At 51.7% G+C, this 19,803-nt stretch overlaps 2 protein-coding genes across 10 annotated transcripts in view; one reads left to right on the top strand and one right to left on the bottom strand.

Annotated features, from left to right (window-relative positions):
* The window catches only part of ANAPC11 (anaphase promoting complex subunit 11), a 9,299-nt gene extending 7,541 nt beyond the window's left edge, over nucleotides 1-1,758 (bottom strand). For 2 of the 9 annotated variants that reach the window (XM_025362151.1, XM_025362150.1), the window contains exon 1: nucleotides 687-832. The gene's annotated coding sequence lies outside the window, so the exon portion shown is untranslated. Of the gene's footprint in view, nucleotides 1-444; nucleotides 625-686; nucleotides 833-1,695 lie in introns of those variants that run through there. The other 7 variants (XM_025362152.1, XM_025362153.1, XM_025362154.1 and 4 more) reach the window with 4 other exon arrangements.
* On the top strand, nucleotides 834-4,728 carry ALYREF (Aly/REF export factor). Its single transcript, XM_025362145.1, has 6 exons — nucleotides 834-1,227; nucleotides 1,728-1,859; nucleotides 3,228-3,375; nucleotides 3,973-4,036; nucleotides 4,138-4,315; nucleotides 4,411-4,728. The coding sequence occupies exons 1-6, from the start codon at nucleotides 970-972 to the stop codon at nucleotides 4,423-4,425; spliced, it is 795 nt and encodes a 264-aa protein (XP_025217930.1). The 5' UTR covers nucleotides 834-969; the 3' UTR covers nucleotides 4,426-4,728.
* Nucleotides 4,729-19,803: the final 15,075 nt, after the last annotated feature.

Raw genomic sequence — 19,803 nt, 5'->3', positions numbered from 1 at the left:
GATCTCAGCTCACTGCAAGCTCCGCCTCCCGGGTTCACGCCATTCTCCTGCCTCAGCCTCCCGAGTAGCTGGGACTACAGGCGCCCGCCACCTCGCCCGGCTAGTTTTTTGTATTTTTTTAGTAGAGACGGGGTTTCACCGTGTTCGCCAGGATGGTCTCGATCTCCCGACCTCGTGATCCGCCCGTCTCGGCCTCCCAAAGTGCTGGGATTACAGGCTTGAGCCACCGCGCCCGGCCCAACTAATTTTTTTTTTAAGAGATGGGGTCTCACTATGTTGCCCCAGCTGGTCTCAAACTGCTGGGCTGAAGCGAACCTCTTGCCTCGGCCTCGCAAAGCGCTGGGATTGCAGGCGTGACCGCGCATGAAAACTTGTAAAGGATATCACTAGCAAATTGTGAGAGTGCAGACTCGGGGGTCTGCAGGTGGGGACCAAACCACCAACCCGCAGCTCGTCTGCGGCGGCTGTTGCCCGCCGAGGCCGCGTCCGCTGGACCCCGCCGCGAGCCGAGCGCACAGTCCTGGGCGGGAGCGGAAACAAGGACTCCCAGCGGCTACCGGGCACCCGCCGCGCCCGCAGGGCCCCCAGCGCCCCCAGCCCAGGGCGATCGGGCGGGGCGTGCGGGGAGGGAGGGGCGCGCAGGCTCCGCCCCCAAAGCTGCCGCCCCACCCCCTGCGCCCTCGCACCTTCGCCAACCTAATCACGCGCCGCCCTGCCCGCCCTTCCGTTGGCAGCGCCGGCGTCCGCGCGGGAAGGTATAAAAACGACCTCAGTCGCGGCCCGGCTCCCTCAGCAGCGCCCGCCGAGTCCCGCGAGCCAGTGCGCACGCGCCTTCCCGCCTCACCCCGTCCCGCGCGCGCAGCCGTCCGCCGGCGGCCAATCAGCAGTCGCTCCGAGGCCGTGGCACCGGAAGGCCTCACGCGGCGCCGGAAGTGACGCGCCGGCGTGCTGACGCGCGGGCTCGAGCCGATGCCCGATTCCGCGCCCGCCATGGCCGACAAAATGGACATGTCTCTGGACGACATCATTAAACTGAACCGGAGCCAACGAGGCGGCCGCGGCGGGGGCCGGGGCCGCGGCCGGGCCGGCTCCCAGGGCGGTCGCGGTGGTGGGGCGCAGGCCGCCGCGCGAGTGAGTCGAGGCGGCGGGCCCATCCGGAACCGGCCGGCCATCGCCCGCGGCGCGGCCGGCGGAGGCGGCAGGAACCGACCGGCGCCCTACAGCAGGGTGAGTGCTGAGGCCGGCCGCGCCGGAGAGCGGGAGGGGACCAGCCGGGGCCGGGGCGTCTCGCGGTGGAGACCCGGGCCGGCGGACAGATAGGGCCGGTGGAGCGGCCGCCCGGAGGTCCGGAGGGTGCGTGTGGGCGCGGAGGGGGTGGTGGGCGGGAGCGAGATCGTTCTTTCGGGGCCCGGTCTCGGAGGCTGAGACCCGTCCCGGCTCTTTGTCTGTTCCGGCCGCCGGGGCCTCGTGGCGGCAGGAGAGGAGGGGACGCTGGGCGCGGCACCGGCGGCGGGAAGTTAGTCGAAGGGAACTGAAGTTGTGCGGCCGCGGTGGGACCGTGCCGCCTCGGGCTGGGGCAGCTGCTGCGCCGGAGGGAGCGCTGGCGGCCCCGTCTCGGCCGGATCCGCTCAGGCCGGGAAGAGGAAGGGTCCGGAGTAGCCGTGAGGGCCAGGAAAGGCCTGGACGGAGACTCACGGATCTGCTGTTGTTGCGGTTTTTTTCTTCAGCCAAAACAACTTCCCGACAAGTGGCAGCACGATCTTTTCGACAGTGGCTTCGGGGGTGGTGCCGGCGTGGAGACGGGTGGGAAACTGCTGGTGTCCAATCTGGATTTTGGAGTTTCAGACGCCGATATTCAGGTAAGAGACGAGGGCTTCTCGGTGAGCCGTTCGCCCTGCACAGGACCGATCGTGATTTGGGGGATGGGGCCCTGAGTCCCCTTCCCGCCTTAGCGAAGGGAGCGCTCCCAGCTCTCAAGGGCTGCAGGACAGACCTAGCTCTAGTAAAGCCGGGCTCAGTCCGCAGGCAGGTGCGAGCCTAGCCGAGCCTCAGGAACTGCTGCTGATAGTCTGAAGATGGGTTCTGTGAGTGAACATCCCCAGCCAGGGCTTCCAGTTTCTAACAGGGACCAAGACTGATCAAATGTGAGTGGTTGTTGGCTGTTTAACCCAGCCCAGTTGCTCTTTAAATTTTGTGCCCCTTTTAGTGGGTTAATGTGAGAAAAATAATCTTTTTTATGGACCTTATGAAGCACAGGAAGCCTGTGTGATTTTCTGGCTCTGTCTGCCTCGAGTATTGTCTTATAAAGACGTTGTACGCTGCGGTTTTATCACTCCCCACCCCCGTGTCCCTTCAGTGACATGATTCTCAAGCCCATCTTTGGTTGAAGCTTTTCTTTTTTAAAAAAAGAAAAATTGAATCCCAATGGCATTTAAACTTGTTTTCTGGTTAAGAAATGATTTTTTGGGAATCAGTTTTGGAGATGGCTGGGCAGGGTTCAGTTGCCCACAGCCCAGCCATTCGCCTTGGGAGGACAGAGTAGGGCCAGTGAGCACTCACAGTGTCTCAACACTTTTTTTAAGGTGGTTTCTAGCATCCACTGGAAACCGCTTTTGGTGAACTCCAGTTCCCGCTGTGTGCCTGCGGCCGGAGTATCCCCACACTCTGGGTTCCCTCTCCAACTCCCAGCCTGCCTGAGGTCAGGGCAGTTTCCATGGCAGCGCTTGACTTCAGACTTTGCGGCAGGCTTGAGTAGGAGGAGAGGGAAAGGTGAGCCAGAATCTGCCTCTGGGGGAGGGGCTGGGGTCAGGGCTCCCGAATCTACAGGCCCTTCAAGCTGGTCTGATATCGGACTGCTTCCCTTGCTCTTGCTCTTGATCTTGGCCTTTACCGTTTCTTGGAACAGCCCTTGGGTGTGTTGTAAATTTTCCTTCGTTGAGGAGGATAGTGGCTTAATTTTGTGCCCCTTGCTAGTGGGCTTTGCGACTTCCTCTATCTGCATCATGGTACACGTGTCAGGTCCCCACAATGGCAGGAGCCCTCAGACCCAGGTGCTCTTGGAAGTTGCTGTCCCTTCTGCCCCACCCTTCCCTCATTTCCCGTTACCACTGTCCTGCCTCCCAGGGAACCACCCCCAAAGCAACTCACGCTTCCAGGGCCTGTCCCTGGGCCACCAGAAGGAACCCAGTTCTGTTGCTTTTCTGACAACTGCTCTTTGCAACTCCCAGGAACTCTTTGCTGAATTTGGAACGCTGAAGAAGGCGGCTGTGCACTATGATCGCTCTGGCCGCAGCTTAGGAACAGCAGACGTGCACTTTGAGCGGAAGGCAGATGCCCTGAAGGCCATGAAACAGTACAACGGTGTCCCTCTGGATGGTGAGTCTGGGGGTGGACCCACGCTGACTGTGGGGCTTGTGGAGTTTGGGGCTGGCACCTGTCCAGGTAGGAAAATGGGGTACCCCTGTGGCTGAGGACACTTTGCATTTGCCCCTTTGTCTCTCTCTTCCATCTGCCACCTCTCATGCTGCCCCACACATCTGGACCAACCTCTTGTGAACCCCCATCCAGCAAGCTACATCCCTCCCCTCCTTCAGCTCCTTCCGGAAGATTCACTTCTGTGAAGCCTTCTCAGAACCGCCATAGTACACCTCTGAGTGCGGGGCTGTAGTCGTAAAGACAAAGGTACCGGTTCTTCTTCGTCAGGTCACCCACACCTCTCCACCCACGAGCACCCTGACACCTCAGCAAGCAGCCCACCCAGTCTGGACTGAGAAGGATGAGGAGGTGTTGGTGGGGTTGCTTCCTTGCCATTTTGTTCTCCCACCAGTATCTCCAGGCCATTTCCCTTGTCGGGGGCATTTGAGACACACAGAGGCCCTTTCCAGTGTTTGCATGGAGACCAGGGTGTGGTGCCAGCTGGGTAGGTTTCAGAGCCTCTCATTAGAACGTGCCCTCTTGTATTCTTTGCCGCAGGCCGCCCCATGAACATTCAGCTTGTCACATCACAGATTGATACACAGCGGAGACCTGCACAGAGGTGACTTCCGGGGCCTCTGGGGAAGGGTGTTGGCCTAGGGTGTAGCTGTATCGCCCTTGGGGTTCTTCCAGCTATGCAAACGGTTTCGTTTTCCTTGCTAGCGTAAACAGAGGTGGCATGACTAGAAACCGTGGCGCTGGAGGTTTTGGTGGCGGTGGAGGCACTCGGAGGGGCACCCGTGGAGGCGCCCGTGGAAGAGGCAGAGGTGCCGGCAGAAATTCAAAGCAGCAGCTTTCGGCAGAGGAGCTGGATGCCCAGCTGGACGCCTATAATGCGAGAGTGAGTCCCGGGGGAGCCAGCTGGGGGCCCGGTCGAAGCCACAGTGGGGAGCAGACCTTCTGTGAATGCGAGCCTCTTTTTCCTCTGTGTTTCAGATGGACACCAGTTAAACAGACCGGCAAATCCGCGTGTGGAACAGGACCCAGGCGTTTCCTCTTGCTCCCTGGTCGGGGGTGGGCGGTAGCTGGGGCTGTGCGGCCAATGATGGATTTGTTTCTTTTATGTTTTAAAATAGGATTTAAAAACTCATGTAAAGGTTTTTTTTTTTTTTCCTTTTTTTTTTTTTTTAAATTCTGAAACAGACCTGTTTTGTACCGAGTTATTTTTGGGATAAATTTTACCGGTTGCTGTTGTGGAGAAGGTGGCGTTTCCACCTTTTCCATAATAAAATAGAAATGTGTGTAGAACTGGAACTGTTTGATTCGTCCCACTGTTGGAGTCCAAGCCTGGGCTAGGACTTTGGTGTCTGTCCAGCTGGTGGGGGGGAACCTGAGTTGGGGATGGAGGGTGCAGCCCCATCTGGTGTTGGACGCCTGACACTGGCATGGGTTGTGGGGGTGGTGGGGGGTCCCCACTCCTGGAGGGTCGAAGCTGCCTGCTTCCTTTCTCATTCTCTTTCCTGCCTCACACCTAACGCCTTCCTCTCTAACTCACCAGGTGGGAGGACACCTTTGCCCGGAGCCACCTGTTGACCCTTGTGCCTGTGCCTCCAGGTGAGGGGAGGTTGGGGTGGGGCGGGCTGCCCTGTGTGCTGTCCACAGACTTCCCACAGCCAGAGCATCTCTGGGCTATTCCTTCCTTTCTGATACTCTGGTTTTCAGAGAAACGTGGATTCAGCAGTTTTGACTTTGTAGTGTAATTCCTTTGTTTTTCTATTTTTTTTTTTTAACGTTGCCACAGAGCAAGGTATGAGGATTCTCTCTTAGTTGTGTATTTGATGAAGTGACTGGTGGAAGCTGTGACAATCTGTCCATTTAAGAGTGGGGCGGCGGCCGGGCGCGGTGGCTCAAGCCTGTAATCCCAGCACTTTGGGAGGCCGAGACGGGCGGATCACGAGGTCAAGAGATCGAGACCATCCTGGCGAACACGGTGAAACCCCGTCTCTACTAAATAGTACAAAAAACTAGCCGGGCGTGGTGGCGGGCACCTGTAGTCCCAGCTACTCGGGAGGCTGAGGCAGGAGAATGGCGTAAACCCAGGAGGCGGAGCTTGCAGTGAGCTGAGATCCGGCCACTGCACTCCAGCCTGGGCGACAGAGCGAGACTCCGTCTCAAAAAAAAAAAAAAAAAAAAGAGTGGGGCGGCTGGGCGTGGTGGCTTACACCTGTAATCCCCAGCACTTTGGGAGGCTGAGGCAGGCGGATCACCTGAGGTCAGGAGTTTAAGAGCAGCCTGACCAACATGGCGAAACCGCGTCGCTACTAAAAATACAAAATTAGCTGGGTGTGGTGGCGCATGCCTGTAATCCCAGCTACTCGGGAGGCTGAGGCAAGAGAATCGCCTGAACCGGGGAGGTGGAGGTTGCAGTGAGCTGAGATTGTGCCATTGCACTCCAGTCTGGGCAACAAGAGTAAAACTCCGTCTCAAAAAAGAGTAGGGCAACGCCTGATACCTGTAATCCCAGCACTTTTGGGAGGTCAGGGCAGGAGGATCTCTTGAGCCCAGAAGTTGGAGACCAGCCTAGGCAACATGGCAACACCCCGTCTCTACTAAAAATACAAAAATTAGCTGGGTGTGGTGGCATGCTCCTGTAGTCTCAGCTAGTCTAAAGGCTGAGGTGGGAGGATCGCTTGAGCCCTGGAGGTCGAGGCTGCTGTGAGCCATTATCGTGCCGCTGCACTCCAAGCTGGGCAGTGGAGAGAAAGCCTTATGCCCCCGATGCTGGATTGGTGACAGCACTTTGAGAATGAGATGGGAAGGGGGACAAGGAAGCTCCCGAGTTTTGCCTGACGCCACTGTCCCACTGCTGGGATGTACAGAAGACCAGGGCAGTGGGTAGTGGTAGTGGAGAGACAGACAGGAATATACGCCGTGTCTGCAGAAACCTTTCCCTGCACCAGCGGCTCCTGCGGGCACACATCCCAGGCTAAGCTTGCTTCCATGCTGGGATGGACCTGGCTGAGTCATGGGCAGGGGAGTGTGACTAAGGGTGGCCCTTTCACTGTTGGTCACAGATGTCACTACAGGTCAGCAGCTGCCATCTAAGCAGCTTGCCCCATGCCAGCCAGGGCCACAGTCTAGAAACCCAGATGAGCAGGATGACTAATCTTGGCCCTTCCAGAAGCCCAGTCTAGCAGGAGAAAGGATTACTAAGTACCTAGCTTTAGTTGCTGTGAATGTGACAGGAAAATGTCATCAGTTCAGTGAGTTGGAATCAGGTTATCCCCAAGCAGGTGCCCTTGGCCTGGCCTCAGTGTTGGAGCAAGACCTGAGCAGGCTCATGCCAGGCAGGGGGGCTGCTCTCTGGGGCCATGCTAGGACTGGCTCCCTGCTGCTTAGGAAGTGGAGAGGGCACCTGGTGGACTGGTATGATCAGCCTCTGCAGGGTGTGACAAATGCCAGGACTGACAGGCAGTACTGCTTTGGTTGTGCAGTAGTGATGTAACAGGCATTTGGAGGGAGGAATGACTTACTGGCGTTTGGGGCTTACTGGCATTCTCAGGAGTGAGGGGCATGGGAATGAAGTATCATGAGGCCTTGGGGGACTGGGTGGGTAGGTGTCGTTGCTGAGGGCTGTCAGCATCTGGAGTGCTCCGCATGGGACAGGCTGGGCAGAGGCACCAGCTGGCCCACAGGAGAGCACTGCCTAGAGCCAGACCTCTCCAGTTTGTCAGCTGATAGCACGTGGACACGTTGAGGTAGTGTCCACATGTGGCATGGTCTTGGGAGGGTTGGAGGTTATGGAAGTAGAGAAAATGATGTCATAGAAGCAATAGCTGGCATTTGCTGGGGGTCCAGTGGTGGGTCTTTGAGGCAGGTGCTGCCGAGTGGTCAAAGGAGAATGACCTGATTCTGTTCCTGGGGTGGGGGCAGGGCTGGCCATTTATAACTAGGGTAGAGGCTGGGTCTAGAAGCCACTGGGGCTTTTGGTGGGCAGCAGGTCAGGTAGCTGGGCTGAGCCTCATCGTACCCAGCCTTCATTTCCTTATTCATAAAACACAAAACCTTACTTCCAAGGCTAGAGGACTATTTAATTTATCGTCCCATTGGGGGGCTTAGGAGACAGGAGCGGGCTTTTCCACTGACTGCACAGACAGCAAGTAGACCTGAGGTCTTGGCCAGCTGGGCTGTCTGGTCCTCTCCTGAAGGGTGCTGCCAGTCCTCCGGGCACAGGGCCTTGCAGGGCAGACACTCCACACTGCCCAGCGCCCTGCTGCCCCCCCACCTGGTGACTGAGTGATGTTTTGCTCAGGCAGCAAGCTATAGCCAGCAAACTGAACTGACAGCCTTTGCCCCATGGGCACTCGCGGGGAACCTTCTCTGCCTCTGGCAGTCCTGTGGTTCCGTGGTGCCATGCGCCTGTAATCCCAGCTACTCCGGAGGCTGAGGCAGGAGAACCGCTTGAACCGGGATCGCGCCATTGCACTCCAGCCTGGGTGAAAAAGAGTGCAACGCTGTCTTGGAAAAAAAAGAAAGCACAGGGATTGACCCAGATGGGACATATGACTGAAGGGTGGCAAAGCCAGATTACACTCAGGGTGTTCAAATGTGGGGAGAAAAGGGAAGCCCTGTTCTTCCTGGTCCCTTTCCCTGGTCGGCATGGGTTGAGAGTAGGAACTGGCCAGCCCCAGGCAGGAGAGGCAGCATTCCTGTGGGACTTGGAGCTCTTCCAGGGTGGCTCATGGCCTGCCCAGCTCTGTCTTCAGCCTGGGGTCCTTGGAGAGGGTCTCAGGTGTCAGCGTGCAGCTCCCACAGGTGCTCTGGCTTTTGGCTGGTGTGCACAGAGATCTAACAAGCAGTTTAGACTAGGAAGCTAATTGAATCATGTTCAGCCTCCTGTGGGTCAAGGGGCTACATTGTTGCTCTCAGAAATCCTTTCAGATCGCATGAGATGGTTATGTCTGTATCTGGCAACAGAGTTGTCATGTAAATGAGAAACTTTTGGTTCTTACCTGCAGTGAACTGATGGTCTGATACAGGAAACATACAAGTGATAGGTTGCAGTCTAGCCTAACGGGAGTGGAGTGTGGGGCATGGTGGGAACACAGGCTGCAAGAGCACTCCTCTCTCAGGCTGCACAAATGGTCAGCCAGTGTCCGAGGCTGCAGCGCTGCTGGATGTTCTACATACATTTCATTTATCCTCTCAGCAATCTAGTAATACAGTCCTTCATTTTAGAGGTTTTTTTTTTTTTTTTTGAGGGAGCACTGAAACCTTCATCTTCCTGATTCAAGCAATTCCCCTGCCTCAGCCTCCTGAGTATCTGGGATTACAGGTGCCTGCCACCACGCCCAGCTAATTTTTGTATTTTTAATAGCGACAGGGTTTCACTGTGTTGGCCAGGCTGGTCTGGAACTCCTGACCTCGTGATCCGCCCGCCTCGGCCTCCCAAAGTGCTGGGATTACAGGCGTGAGCCACCGTGCCCCGCAGGAAGTTCATTTTCTTACCCCACAGATACGTGGAGCCTGCTGCACTCCAGGCACCATTTGAGGTGCCAGGGAAACCAGCAGTGAATGAAACACGAAATCTCTGTCCTGGTAGAGCACACATTCTAATGAGGAAGAGACAGAAGACAGTGAAATACAAGACGTCAGATGGTGAAAAGGCTGTGGAAGAAAACAAAGGGACCAGGGAGGAGCCGGGCGGGACCCGGCCAGTCTTAGTTCTTCAGGGTCAGGCCTGCCCTCAATAAATAAATGGGTATTGGGGGAAGCTTCACTGGCAGAGAATGGCAGGTGCAAAGGTCCCATGGCGGGAACACACTTGGAAAGCTCAAGAACAAGCCAGGCCCCCAGCATGGCCAGGGTGGGCAGTTGACACGGCATTAATATCTGGCCCCTGCTAGGCCATGAAGGAAGGAGCCCTGTGAGGACATCACCCAGAGGTTGTGGTCTAGCCTGGGGAAGAGCCAGCCAGTGTGGGGAGGCCACAGGCTGGGGCCCGGCATGGAGGGCCTCGATGTAGATGACTCCTGAAGGCAGAGGACGTGGAGTAGACTGACTTCTGTTTTGTTTTAAAAATATATAAAATATAGGCCGGTCTTGGTGGTTCACGCCTGTAATTCCAGCACTCTGGGAGGCTAAGGAGGGCAAATCACAAGGTCAGAAGATTGAGACCATCCTGGCCAACATGGTGAAACCCCCGTCTCTACTAAAAATACAAAAATTAGCTGGGCATGGTGGTGCATGCCTGTAATCCTAGCTACTCGGGAGGCTGAGGCAGGAGAATCGCTTGAACCCGGGAGTCGGAGGTTGCAGTGAGCTGAGATTGTGCCACTGCACTCCAGCCTGGCGACTGAGTGAGACTCCGTTTCAAAAAAATATATATACACACACACACAGAGACATATACGTATATGTACACATATATATACATATATATAAAATACAAAGTGCTTTCTTTTTTTTTTTTGAGACAGAGTCTATCACCCAGGCTAGAGTGCAGTGGCGTGATCTCAGCTCACTGCAACCTCCACTTCCAAAATTCAAGCAATTCTTCCGCCTCAGCCTGCAGCCTCCTGAGTAGCTGGGACTCCACCTGTGCTCCACCACACCCGGCTAATTTTTGTATTTTTAATAGAGATGGAGTTTCACCATGTTGGTCAGGCTGGTCTCAAACTCCTGACCTCAAGTGCCCACCTCAGTCTCCCAAAGTGCTGGGATTACAGGTGTGAACCACTGTGAGCCACCACACCCAGCCTAAACTGTTCTTAAAACTTGTTTATACCTGGGTATGGTGGTGTTTCCTTGTAATCCAGCTACTTGGGAAGATTGCTTAAGCCCAGAGATTTGAATCCAGCCTGGGCAATACAGTGAGACCCTGTCCCACCAGCCCCCAATAAAAAGTACAAAAAAGAAAACCAGTTTTTTAGTTCAGAAAGTAGCATTCAGTAATCACAAAAGGGTATTTACCCCTTTGTGGTTCCATTTGGTACACATTGGTGCGAACCAAATTGCCTTCCCAGGACCCTCCGGGGAGAATGCCGTTACTTACTGCAGGATTGTCGGAAGTAAGAGCTTTATTGAGATGTAATTAACATTATGAAGTTCACCCACTTAAAGTCACTGCACAGGTCAGCGGCTTTCCCTGTATTCACCGTGTCACACATCCACCACCATCGAATTTCAGAAAAAAAAACCTACCCACTAGTTAGGCCAGGCGCGGCGGCTCACGCCTGTCATCCCAGCACTTTGGGAGGCTGAGGCGGGCGGATCACCTGAGCTCAGGAGTTTGAGACCGGCCTGACCAACATGGAGAAACCCTGTCTCTTACTGAAAATGCAAAATTAGCCGGGCGTGGTGGCACATGCCTGTAATCCTAGCTACTAGGGAGACTGAGGCAGGAGAATTGCTTGAACCTGGGAGGTGGAGGTTGCAGTGAGCCAAGATTGTGCCATTGCAGTCCAGCCTGGGCAACAAGAGTGAAACTCCATCTTAAAAAAAACAACAAAAAAAACCTACCCACTAGCAGTCACTCCCTAGCCCCAGCAACCACTAACCTTCATTTTGTCTCTGGATTTGCCTATTCTGGACATTTCATAAAATCAGTGTCATTAGTATCTACCTTCTTTGACTTAACATAATAGATTTCTTTTTTTTGAGACGGAGGCGCTCTGTTGCCCAGGCTGGAGTGCAGTGGTGCAATCTCGGCTCACCGCAAGCTCTGCCTCCTGGGCTCAAGACATTCTCCTGCCTTAGCCTCCCAAGTAGCTGGGTCTACAGGCGCCCACCACAACGCCCAGCTAATTTTGTTTTTGTATTTTTAGTAGAGACGGTTTCATCATGTTAGCCAGGATGGTCTCGATCTCCTTACCTCATGATCCATCCACCTGGGCCTCCCAAAGTGCTGAGATTACAGGCATGAGCCACTGCACCCGGCCAGGTTTCTTTTTTTGAGACAGGGTCTCGCTCTGTCACTAGGCTGGAGTGTGGTAGCTCAATCATAGCTTACTGTAAATGCAAATCCTGGGGTCAAGCAATCTTCCCACCTCAGCCTCCCAAGGAACTGGGACCACAGGCACATGCTGCCACATGCAGCAAAGCTGTTTTTTCTTTTCTTTGTTTTTTGAGATGGAGTTTCACTCTTCTCACCTGGGCTGGAGTGCCATGGTGCAATCTTGGCTCACTGCAACCTCTGCCTCCCGGGTTCAAGTGATTCTCCTACCTCAGCTTCCCAAGAAGCTGGGATTACAGGCACCCGCCACCATGCCCAGTTAATTTTTTTTCTTTTTTTTCTTTTTTTTTTTTTTGAGACGGAGTCTCGCTCTGTTACCTAGGCTGGAGTGCAGTGGCATGGTCTCAGCTCCTTGCAAGCTCCGCCTCCCGGGTTCATGCCATTCTTCTGCCTCAGCCTCCTGAGTAGCTGGGACTATAGGCGCCTGCCACCATGCCCGGCTAATTTTTTGTATTTTTAGTAGAAACAGGGTTCCACTGTGTTAGCCAGGATGGTCTCGATCTCTTGACCTCGTGATCTGCCCACTTTGGCCTCCCAAAGTGCTAGAATTACAGGGGTGAGCCACTGTGCCCAGCCACTAATTTTCTGTATTTTTAGTAGAGACGGAGTTTCCCCATGTTGGCTAGTCTGGTCTTGAACTCCTGACCTCAGGTGATCTGCCTACCTTGGCCTCCCAAAGTGCTGGGATTACAGGCATGAGCCACCACACCCAGCTTCCAGCCAGTGTTTTTTGTTTTTGTTTTTTGAGACAGTCTCGCTGTCTCCCAGGCTGGAGTGTAGTGGCATAATCTTAGCTCACTGCAAGCTCCATCTCCTGGGTTCACACCATTCTGCCTCAGCCTCCTGAGTAGCTGGGACTACAGGCACCCACCACCACGGCCGGCAAATACGTTTTTAGTAGAGATGGCATTTCACCCTGTTAGCCAGGATGGTCTCTATCTCCTGATCTGCCCGTCTTGGCCTCCCAAAGTGCTAGGATTACAGGCGTAAGCCACCGTGCCCATCCCCAGCCAGCGTTTTTTTTTTTGTTTTGTTTTGTTTTTTTTTTTTTGAGACGGAGTCTCGCTCTGTCTCCCAGGCTGGAGTGCAGTGGCCGGATCTCAGCTCACTGCAAGCTCCGCCTCCCGGGTTCAACGCCATTCTCCTGCCTCAGCCTCCCGAGTAGCTGGGACTACAGGCGCCTGCCACCTCGCCCGGCTAAGTTTTTTGTATTTTTAGTAGAGACGGGGTTTCACTGTGTTAGCCAGGATGGTCTCGATCTCCTGACCTCGTGATCCGCCCGTCTCGGCCTCCCAAAGTGCTGGGATTACAGGCTTGAGCCACCGCGTCCGGCCCCCCAGCCAGCGTTTTTAAGGTGCATCTGTGTTGTACTATGTCTAAGACTATTCCTTTTTTTGACCGACTACACCACGTTTTTTTTTTTGTCTATTCATCTGTTCATGGACATTGGGGTTGCCTCCAGTCCATTACTTTATAAGAATGATGCTGCTGTGAACATTTTTATATACATTTTATATTAACATCTTTTCAATTCTCGAGTAGAATTGCTGGGTCATGAGGTAACTTTAATTTTTTGAGGAACTGCCAGACTTTTCGAAGCAGCTGCAGCATTTTCTATTTCTACCAGCAATGTATGAGGGTTCCAATTTCTCCACATTCTCACCAACACTCATCTTTTATAGTTTAGTCATCTTACTGGGTGTGAAGTAATATCTCATTGTGATTTTGCTTTGCAGTTTCTTCTTTGTAATTCTTTTTTTTTAAATGTCTTTAATCTCTATCTTTTTTATGTCTGGACTGAATAGACGTTACCATGGATAAATCGCCACCGTGGCAGATTTAGAAGGACTTTACTTGGAAACACACATATCCTAAATGGAATTAAATTTCCTATTATCAGTGGCATTCATCACATTCAACAAGGTAGCATCATAAAAGGTTGATTTTGTTGAGCATAATGAATACCTGAACTCCAGTTACATAAAGATGAGGATCATGTCTCTTCCTATTACCTTATGTCATTAAGTTTTATAGAAAAACTTGTCTCAGGCCAGGCACGGTGGCTCACGCCTGTATTTCCAGCACACTGGGAGGCTGAGGCAGGCAGATCACAAAGTCAGGAGATCGAGACCATCCTGGCTAACACGGTGAAACACCATCTCTACTAAAAATACAAAAAATTAGCCAGGCGTGGTGGTGGGTGCCTGTAGTCCCAGCTACTTGGGAGGCTGAGGCAGGAGAATGGCATGAAACCGGGAGGCAGAGCTTGCAGTAAGCCAAAATCACACGACTGCACTCCAGCCGGGGTGACAGAGCGAGACTCTGTCTCAAAAAAAAAGAAAAAAAAAAACTTGTCTGAAAAGTGCTATGATATTCTTCCTGAAATGGACATAGTACCATCTCAGTATCTTTAAAAAAAAAAAAACACTAAAAACTAAATTTTTAAAAATTGTGTTTTGAGACAAGGTCTCCCTCTGATGTCCAGGCTGGAGTGCAGTGGCACAAACACAGCTAACTGCATCCTGGAACTCCCAGGATCAAGGGATCTCCCACCTCAGCCTCCTTATGCTGGGACTACAGGCACCCACCACCGCGCCTGGCTGATTTTTAAAACTGTATAGATGGGGTCTCACCCCAGGTTGGTCTCGAACTCGTGCACTCTTCTTGCACTGTAGGGATCCTCCTGCCTTGGCCTCCCAAAGTGTTGGAATTACAGGCGTCAGCCACCACACCCAACACAGCCTGTTAATGTCAGTCTATTTCTCTGTTTAACTACGAATTTCCTGAAATGTTACCATTTTTATATTCAGATTTATAGAAAAGAAGCTTTTGTCTTTTATGACCTTGACACTTTTGAAGGGTACTGTCAGCTGTTTCGTAGAATGTCCCTTGCATTGGGGACTCCGACCTTATGACTGGACAAGGTTTTTGTTTTTTTGGTTTTTTTTTTTGAGATGGAGTCTCACTCTGTCTCCCAATTTGGAGTGCAGTGGTGTGATCTCAGCTCACTGCAACCTCTGCCTCCCAGGTTCAAGCGATTCTCCTGCCTCCGCCTCCCAAGTAGCTGGGATTACAGGCGCCCAACACCACGCCTGGCTAATTTTTGTATTTTTAGTAGAGACAAGGTTTCACCATGCTGGCCAGGCTGATCTTGAACTCCTGACCTTGTGATCCATCTGCCTTGGCCTCCCAAAGTGCTGGGATTACAGGCCTGAGCCACCATGCCCTGCTGGTTTATTTTTTGGCATGAATACCACAGCTGGGATGTCCTCTTCTCAATGCATAGTGGAGATATGCAATGTCAGTCTGTCCAGCTCTTTTTTTTTTTTTTTTGAGACGGAGTCTCGCTGTGTCGCCCAGGCTGGAGTGCAGTGGCGCGATCTCGGCTCACTGCAAGCTCCGCCTCCCGGGTTCACGCCATTCTCCTGCCTCAGCCTCCCGAGTAGCTGGGACTACAGGCGTCCGCCACCTCGCCCGGCTAGTTTTTTGTATTTTTAGTAGAGACGGGGTTTCACCATGTTAGCCAGGATGGTCTCGATCTCCTGACCTCGTGATCCACCCGTCTCGGCCTCCCAAAGTGCTGGGATTACAGGCGTGAGCCACCGCGCCCGGCCAGTCTGTCCAACTCTTGGTCGTGTTAGTTCAGGTGGCAGTTGCGGCTGCCGGGGCTTCCCCACTACATAGTTACTGTTTTCCCTTTGTCATCCATCAATACCTTGGGGAGATACTTCCAGACTAAGTGAATGTCTGTTTCTCTTCCAAGTTTTACCCACTAATTTTTTTTTTTTTTTTTTTGAGATGGAGTCTCACTCTGTTACCCAGGCTGGAGTGCAGTGGCACAATCTCAGCTCACTGCAACCTCCGCCTCCCAGCTTCAAGCAATTCCCATCTCAGCCTCCCAAGCAGCTGGGATTACAGGCACACGCCACCATGCCCAGGTAATTTTTTTGTATTTTTAGTAGAGACGGGGTTTCACCATGTTGCCCAGGCCGGTCTTGAACTCCTGAGCTCAGGCAATCCACCCACCTCGGCCTCCCAAGGTGCTAGGATTACAGGCGTGAGCCACCGCACCCGGCCTACCCACCGATTTCAGCATCCACTGGTGGGTCTTGCAATGCAGTAATTATTAACTTAGTTTTCAAAGGTGATTTTTGCATTTTCTTCATTCCTTTGACGTTTATTAATTGGAATTCATCTCTAAGAAAGAGCAGTCCCTTCTCCAGCTTTTTTTTTTCTGAGACAGGGTCTTGCTCTGTCGCTCAGGCTGCAGTGCAGTGGCTCAATCATGGCTCACTGCAGCCTCGACCTCCCGGACTCAAGTAGTCCTTCCATCTCAGCCTCCCGAGTAGCTAGAACCACAGGTGCTCACCACCATGCACAGCTAAGTTTTTGTATTTCTTGTAGAGATGGGGTTTCCTCATGTTGCTCAGGCTGGTCTCAAATTCTCGAGCTCAAGTGATCCGCCCGCCTTGGCCTCCCAAAGTGCTAGGATTGCAGGCATGAGCCACTGCGCCTGACCTACCATTTATTTCTTTAGATGTGTGTATCAGTATGAACTCAAGGGATGTTTGTTTGAGTCTGTGAGTCGTAATCTGATACTGTCATGCTTTGGCCACTGGGCGCTCCTGGAGATTGTCTCCTGTGCCCCATCCTTATTTAAGCACTTCCTTATTTTGGGATGTCTTCGGTTTTCCTTGTCCCAGCTCTGGACCCAGCTACTTCTCCAGGGAGCCCTCCCTCACTGGAGACTGGGATTTAGCAACCAAGACCTGGGCACTGGCTGTGCTTGTTGCTTCTGGGCCCTCCTGGGACAGAGCTGGGAAGTGGATCTGTGACACGTGCTTATGCATTTACCCCCGTTGGTTTCTGTAGCTGTCCAGTTCCTACTGTTCCTGTCTCACCTGCCCCTTTCCTTATGTGTAGTTTCTTCCTGTGACAGGGGTAAACCTGGCTCTCAGATTGACACGACATTCACTTATGCCATGTCAGTGCTGTAGGTGAACTGCTCAACCTGTGCCCCCAGGAGGCACAGTCACTATGGAGGGCACCTTCCTTAATTGTGCACTGTTGTTTTTGTGTTTGACCTGTAGCGTCTACAGTACTGGTTTCAAAAGTTGCCTAGATGAGTTCCTTTCTTTCTTTCCACCTCCTGCTGCAAATTATGTGATTTGCATAATTTGTACATAGTTAGGTTCATTTGTTTATATTCCTTTTGGCTTCCCCCATATCCTTGTTGACTTTTTCTTTCTTTTGTAATTTATGTATGTTATAATGAAATTTATATGAGGGTGTATAATTTTCATAAATGTTTATGGTTTACATGTATTAGCTGTTATTATTAAGAAGTCGCCCTGGGATTGACTGGCCAACCATTTGGTGAAAGATAGCAATAAATAATACATCATGAAAGATTTTAATGTAAAAATAAAGCCATGAAAGTACCAGGAAATAAATCTTTTCATTTTAATTACATCAGCTTGTCTGTGATCATGTAGCCTAAGGTAGGCTAGAGTTAATTTTTATGTCATCTCTACACATTATTGAAGTGAATTATAAAATGTGGTAGCATGTTAATTACTTGTAAATTAATATCTATATATGAAAATTAATGTGAGCATATATTTAGTATATAAACCCTTCATAAGTAATTCAAGTTACTCTCAATGATATCTGAAGACTTCAGATTCCTTTTTTTTAGCTTGTTTGAAAATATCAGCACCCAAGAGGTGATGCTGCTGCTTAAGGAAGAAACCCCATGTTTGCCTTGGAAGCCGTGAGGGCACCGACTTACAAAACTTGGGAAACAAAAGGAAAGAATCAGGCATTTGTCTTTTCTGTATGAAGTATTTAATTTTGGGGCAACAATTGATGACAGGGGGTCCTTTTTAAAAAAAATAAAGAACTCCAGCTAAGAAATACAGAAATAATTAGAAAATCAGGCCAGGCACGGTGACTCACGCCCGTAACCCCAACACTTTGGGAGGCCCAGGCATGAGAATCACTTGAACCCAGGAGGCGGAGGTTGCAGTGAGCCACGAGTGTGCCCCTGCACTCCAGCCCAGGCAAAAGAGCAAGACTTTCTCAAAAAAATCCCAAAATTAGAAAATCAGCATTTTGCAGTGCCCAATAAAATGATGCATGTGAGAAACAGTGAAAATTGACAGTTGAGGAGGCCACTGATAATGGGTGGACCGGACCAGCCCAGCTTCCCAAAACCAACCATACCTCACTACAGGTAGGACCAGAAGACAAGTCCAATGAGGTGAAGCAGCAGAAGGCCCCCAGCACTGCCTCTACAACTCGAACTGGGCTCATCCTGCCTAAGAAGGGCAGAGGATGGGAGAGGGTTCACAGGACACCGGAGGGATCAGCCCAGCAAATCCAGAACACAGGACATTGTCAGCAAAACACCTGCTCCTCAACACCTGAGTGGCACGAAGCACAGAAGAGGAAATGGAGGCAGTGGCCTCCCAGTGCACAGCGTGGCCTCTGTCCAGACCCTGATGTGGGGACACGACTGCAAGAAGAAGAAACTTGGGGAAAATTGAGCAGAGACTATTAGATGTCAGAAAGCATTGTCAGTTTTGGTGGGTGTGTTCATGGTATTGTTAGGTAAAAAAAAAGAGTCCCTATCTTTGCAGGACAGTAAGGACTTTTTAAACTTCTGTAAGTCACCAACCTGGGCAACATGGCAAAACCCATCTCTACAAAAAAAATACAAAAAGTACCCAGACTCATTGCTGTAACATTAAAAAAAAAAAAAAAAATTAACTGGGCATGGTGGTGCCACCTGTGGTCCCAACTACTTGGGAGGATGAGGTGGGAGGATCCCGTGAGCTCCAGAGGTCGAGGCTGCCAGGAGCCAAGATTGTGCCGCTGTACTGCCTGGATGACAGAGCTGGAAGCTGGACAAAGTAGTACATGCCTATAGTCCCAGCTACCTGGGAGGCTGAGGTAGGAGGATCACTTGAGCCCAGGAATTTGAATCCAGCTCGAACAACATAGATCCTATCTTAAAAAGTTTCGGCCGCGTGTGGTGGCTCGTGCCTGTAATCCCAGCACTTTGGGAGGCTGAGGCCGGCAGATCACAAGGTCAAGAGATCGAAACCATCCTGGCCACAATGGTGAAACCCCGTCTCTACTAAAAATACAAAAATTAGCTGGGCATGGTGGCACGTGCCTGTAGTCCCAAGCTACTGAGGAGGCTGAGGCAGGAGAATCGCTTGAACCCGGGAGGTGGAGCTTGCAGTGAGCCAAGATCGTGCCATTGCACTCCATCTCAAAAAAAAAAAAAGTTTTTTAAAAAACAAAATTATTTTAAAAGTTCCAGTGATGCAAGAAAGTCAGTTAAAATAATGTGATGCCATCATTCTAGGACATAGCATTGGCAAAGACATATGTCTGTGTGTGTGTCTTTTGGGTTTTTTTTTTTTGAGAGACAGGGTCTCTCTGCTGCTGAGGCTGGAGTGCAATGGTGCCATCTCAACTCACTGCAACATCCGCCTCCTGGGTTCAAGCAATTCTTCTGCCTTAGCCTCCCGAGTATCTGGGATTACAGGCATCTCCCATCACGCCCGGCTATTTTTGTATTTTTAGTAGAGATGGGATTTTTACCATGTTTGCCACGCTGGTCTTGAACTCCTGACCTCAGGTGATCCGCCCGCCTTGGCCTCCCAAAGTGCTGGGATTACAGGCATGAGCCACCATGCCTGGCCCTATGTGTATAAAATTTTGAAGAATCTTACAGACCAGTGAGTTTTCAGGGTTGCAGGATATAAAATCAACATATAAATCAGTTGTATTTTATATATTAGCAATCAACAAGCCAAAAATGACATTAAGAAAATTCCAATCACACAGTACTAGAGAGACTAAAATACTTAGGAACAAATTTAACAATAAAGTGCCAGACTTGTGCACTGAAAGCTAAAATACTGAGCTAAATTTCCACTTTTATGGTTTGGGAGATACAGTATTGTTAAGTTGGTAGTTCTCCCCAGATTGTTCTATAGAGTCAACGGAATTCCTATCAAATTCCTTTTCCCAGGCCTTTTTATAGAAATTAAAATTTGTAGGCCGGGCGCGGTGGCTCAAGCCTGTAATCCCAGCACTTTGGGAGGCCGAGGCGGGCGGATCACGAGGTCAGGAGATCGAGACCATCCTGGCTAACATGGTGAAACCCCGTCTCTACTAAAAATACAAAAAAACTAGCCGGGCGTGGTGGCGGGCGCCTGTAGTCCCAGCTACTCGGAGGCTGAGGCAGGAGAATGGCCTGAACCTGGGAGGCGGAGCTTGCAGTGAGCCGAGATCGCGCCACTGCACTCCAGCCTGGGTGACACAGCGCGAGACTCCGTCTCAAAAAAAAAAAAAAAAAA

Source organism: Theropithecus gelada, chromosome 16, assembly GCF_003255815.1.
Source record: "Theropithecus gelada isolate Dixy chromosome 16, Tgel_1.0, whole genome shotgun sequence".
Classification (NCBI taxonomy): Eukaryota; Metazoa; Chordata; class Mammalia; order Primates; family Cercopithecidae; genus Theropithecus; species Theropithecus gelada.
This window is presented reverse-complemented; position numbering and strand designations above follow the sequence as displayed.

Excerpts from the sequence above, each read along its gene's own strand:
- ALYREF (XM_025362145.1), top strand. The coding sequence starts at position 970 with ATGCCCGATTCCGCGCCCGCCATGGCCGACAAAATGGACATGTCTCTG. Across the intron at positions 1,228-1,727 it reads GACCGGCGCCCTACAGCAGG|CCAAAACAACTTCCCGACAA; the intron begins GTGAGTGCTGAG and ends TTTTTTCTTCAG. Across the intron at positions 4,037-4,137 it reads CAGCGGAGACCTGCACAGAG|CGTAAACAGAGGTGGCATGA; the intron begins GTGACTTCCGGG and ends TTTCCTTGCTAG.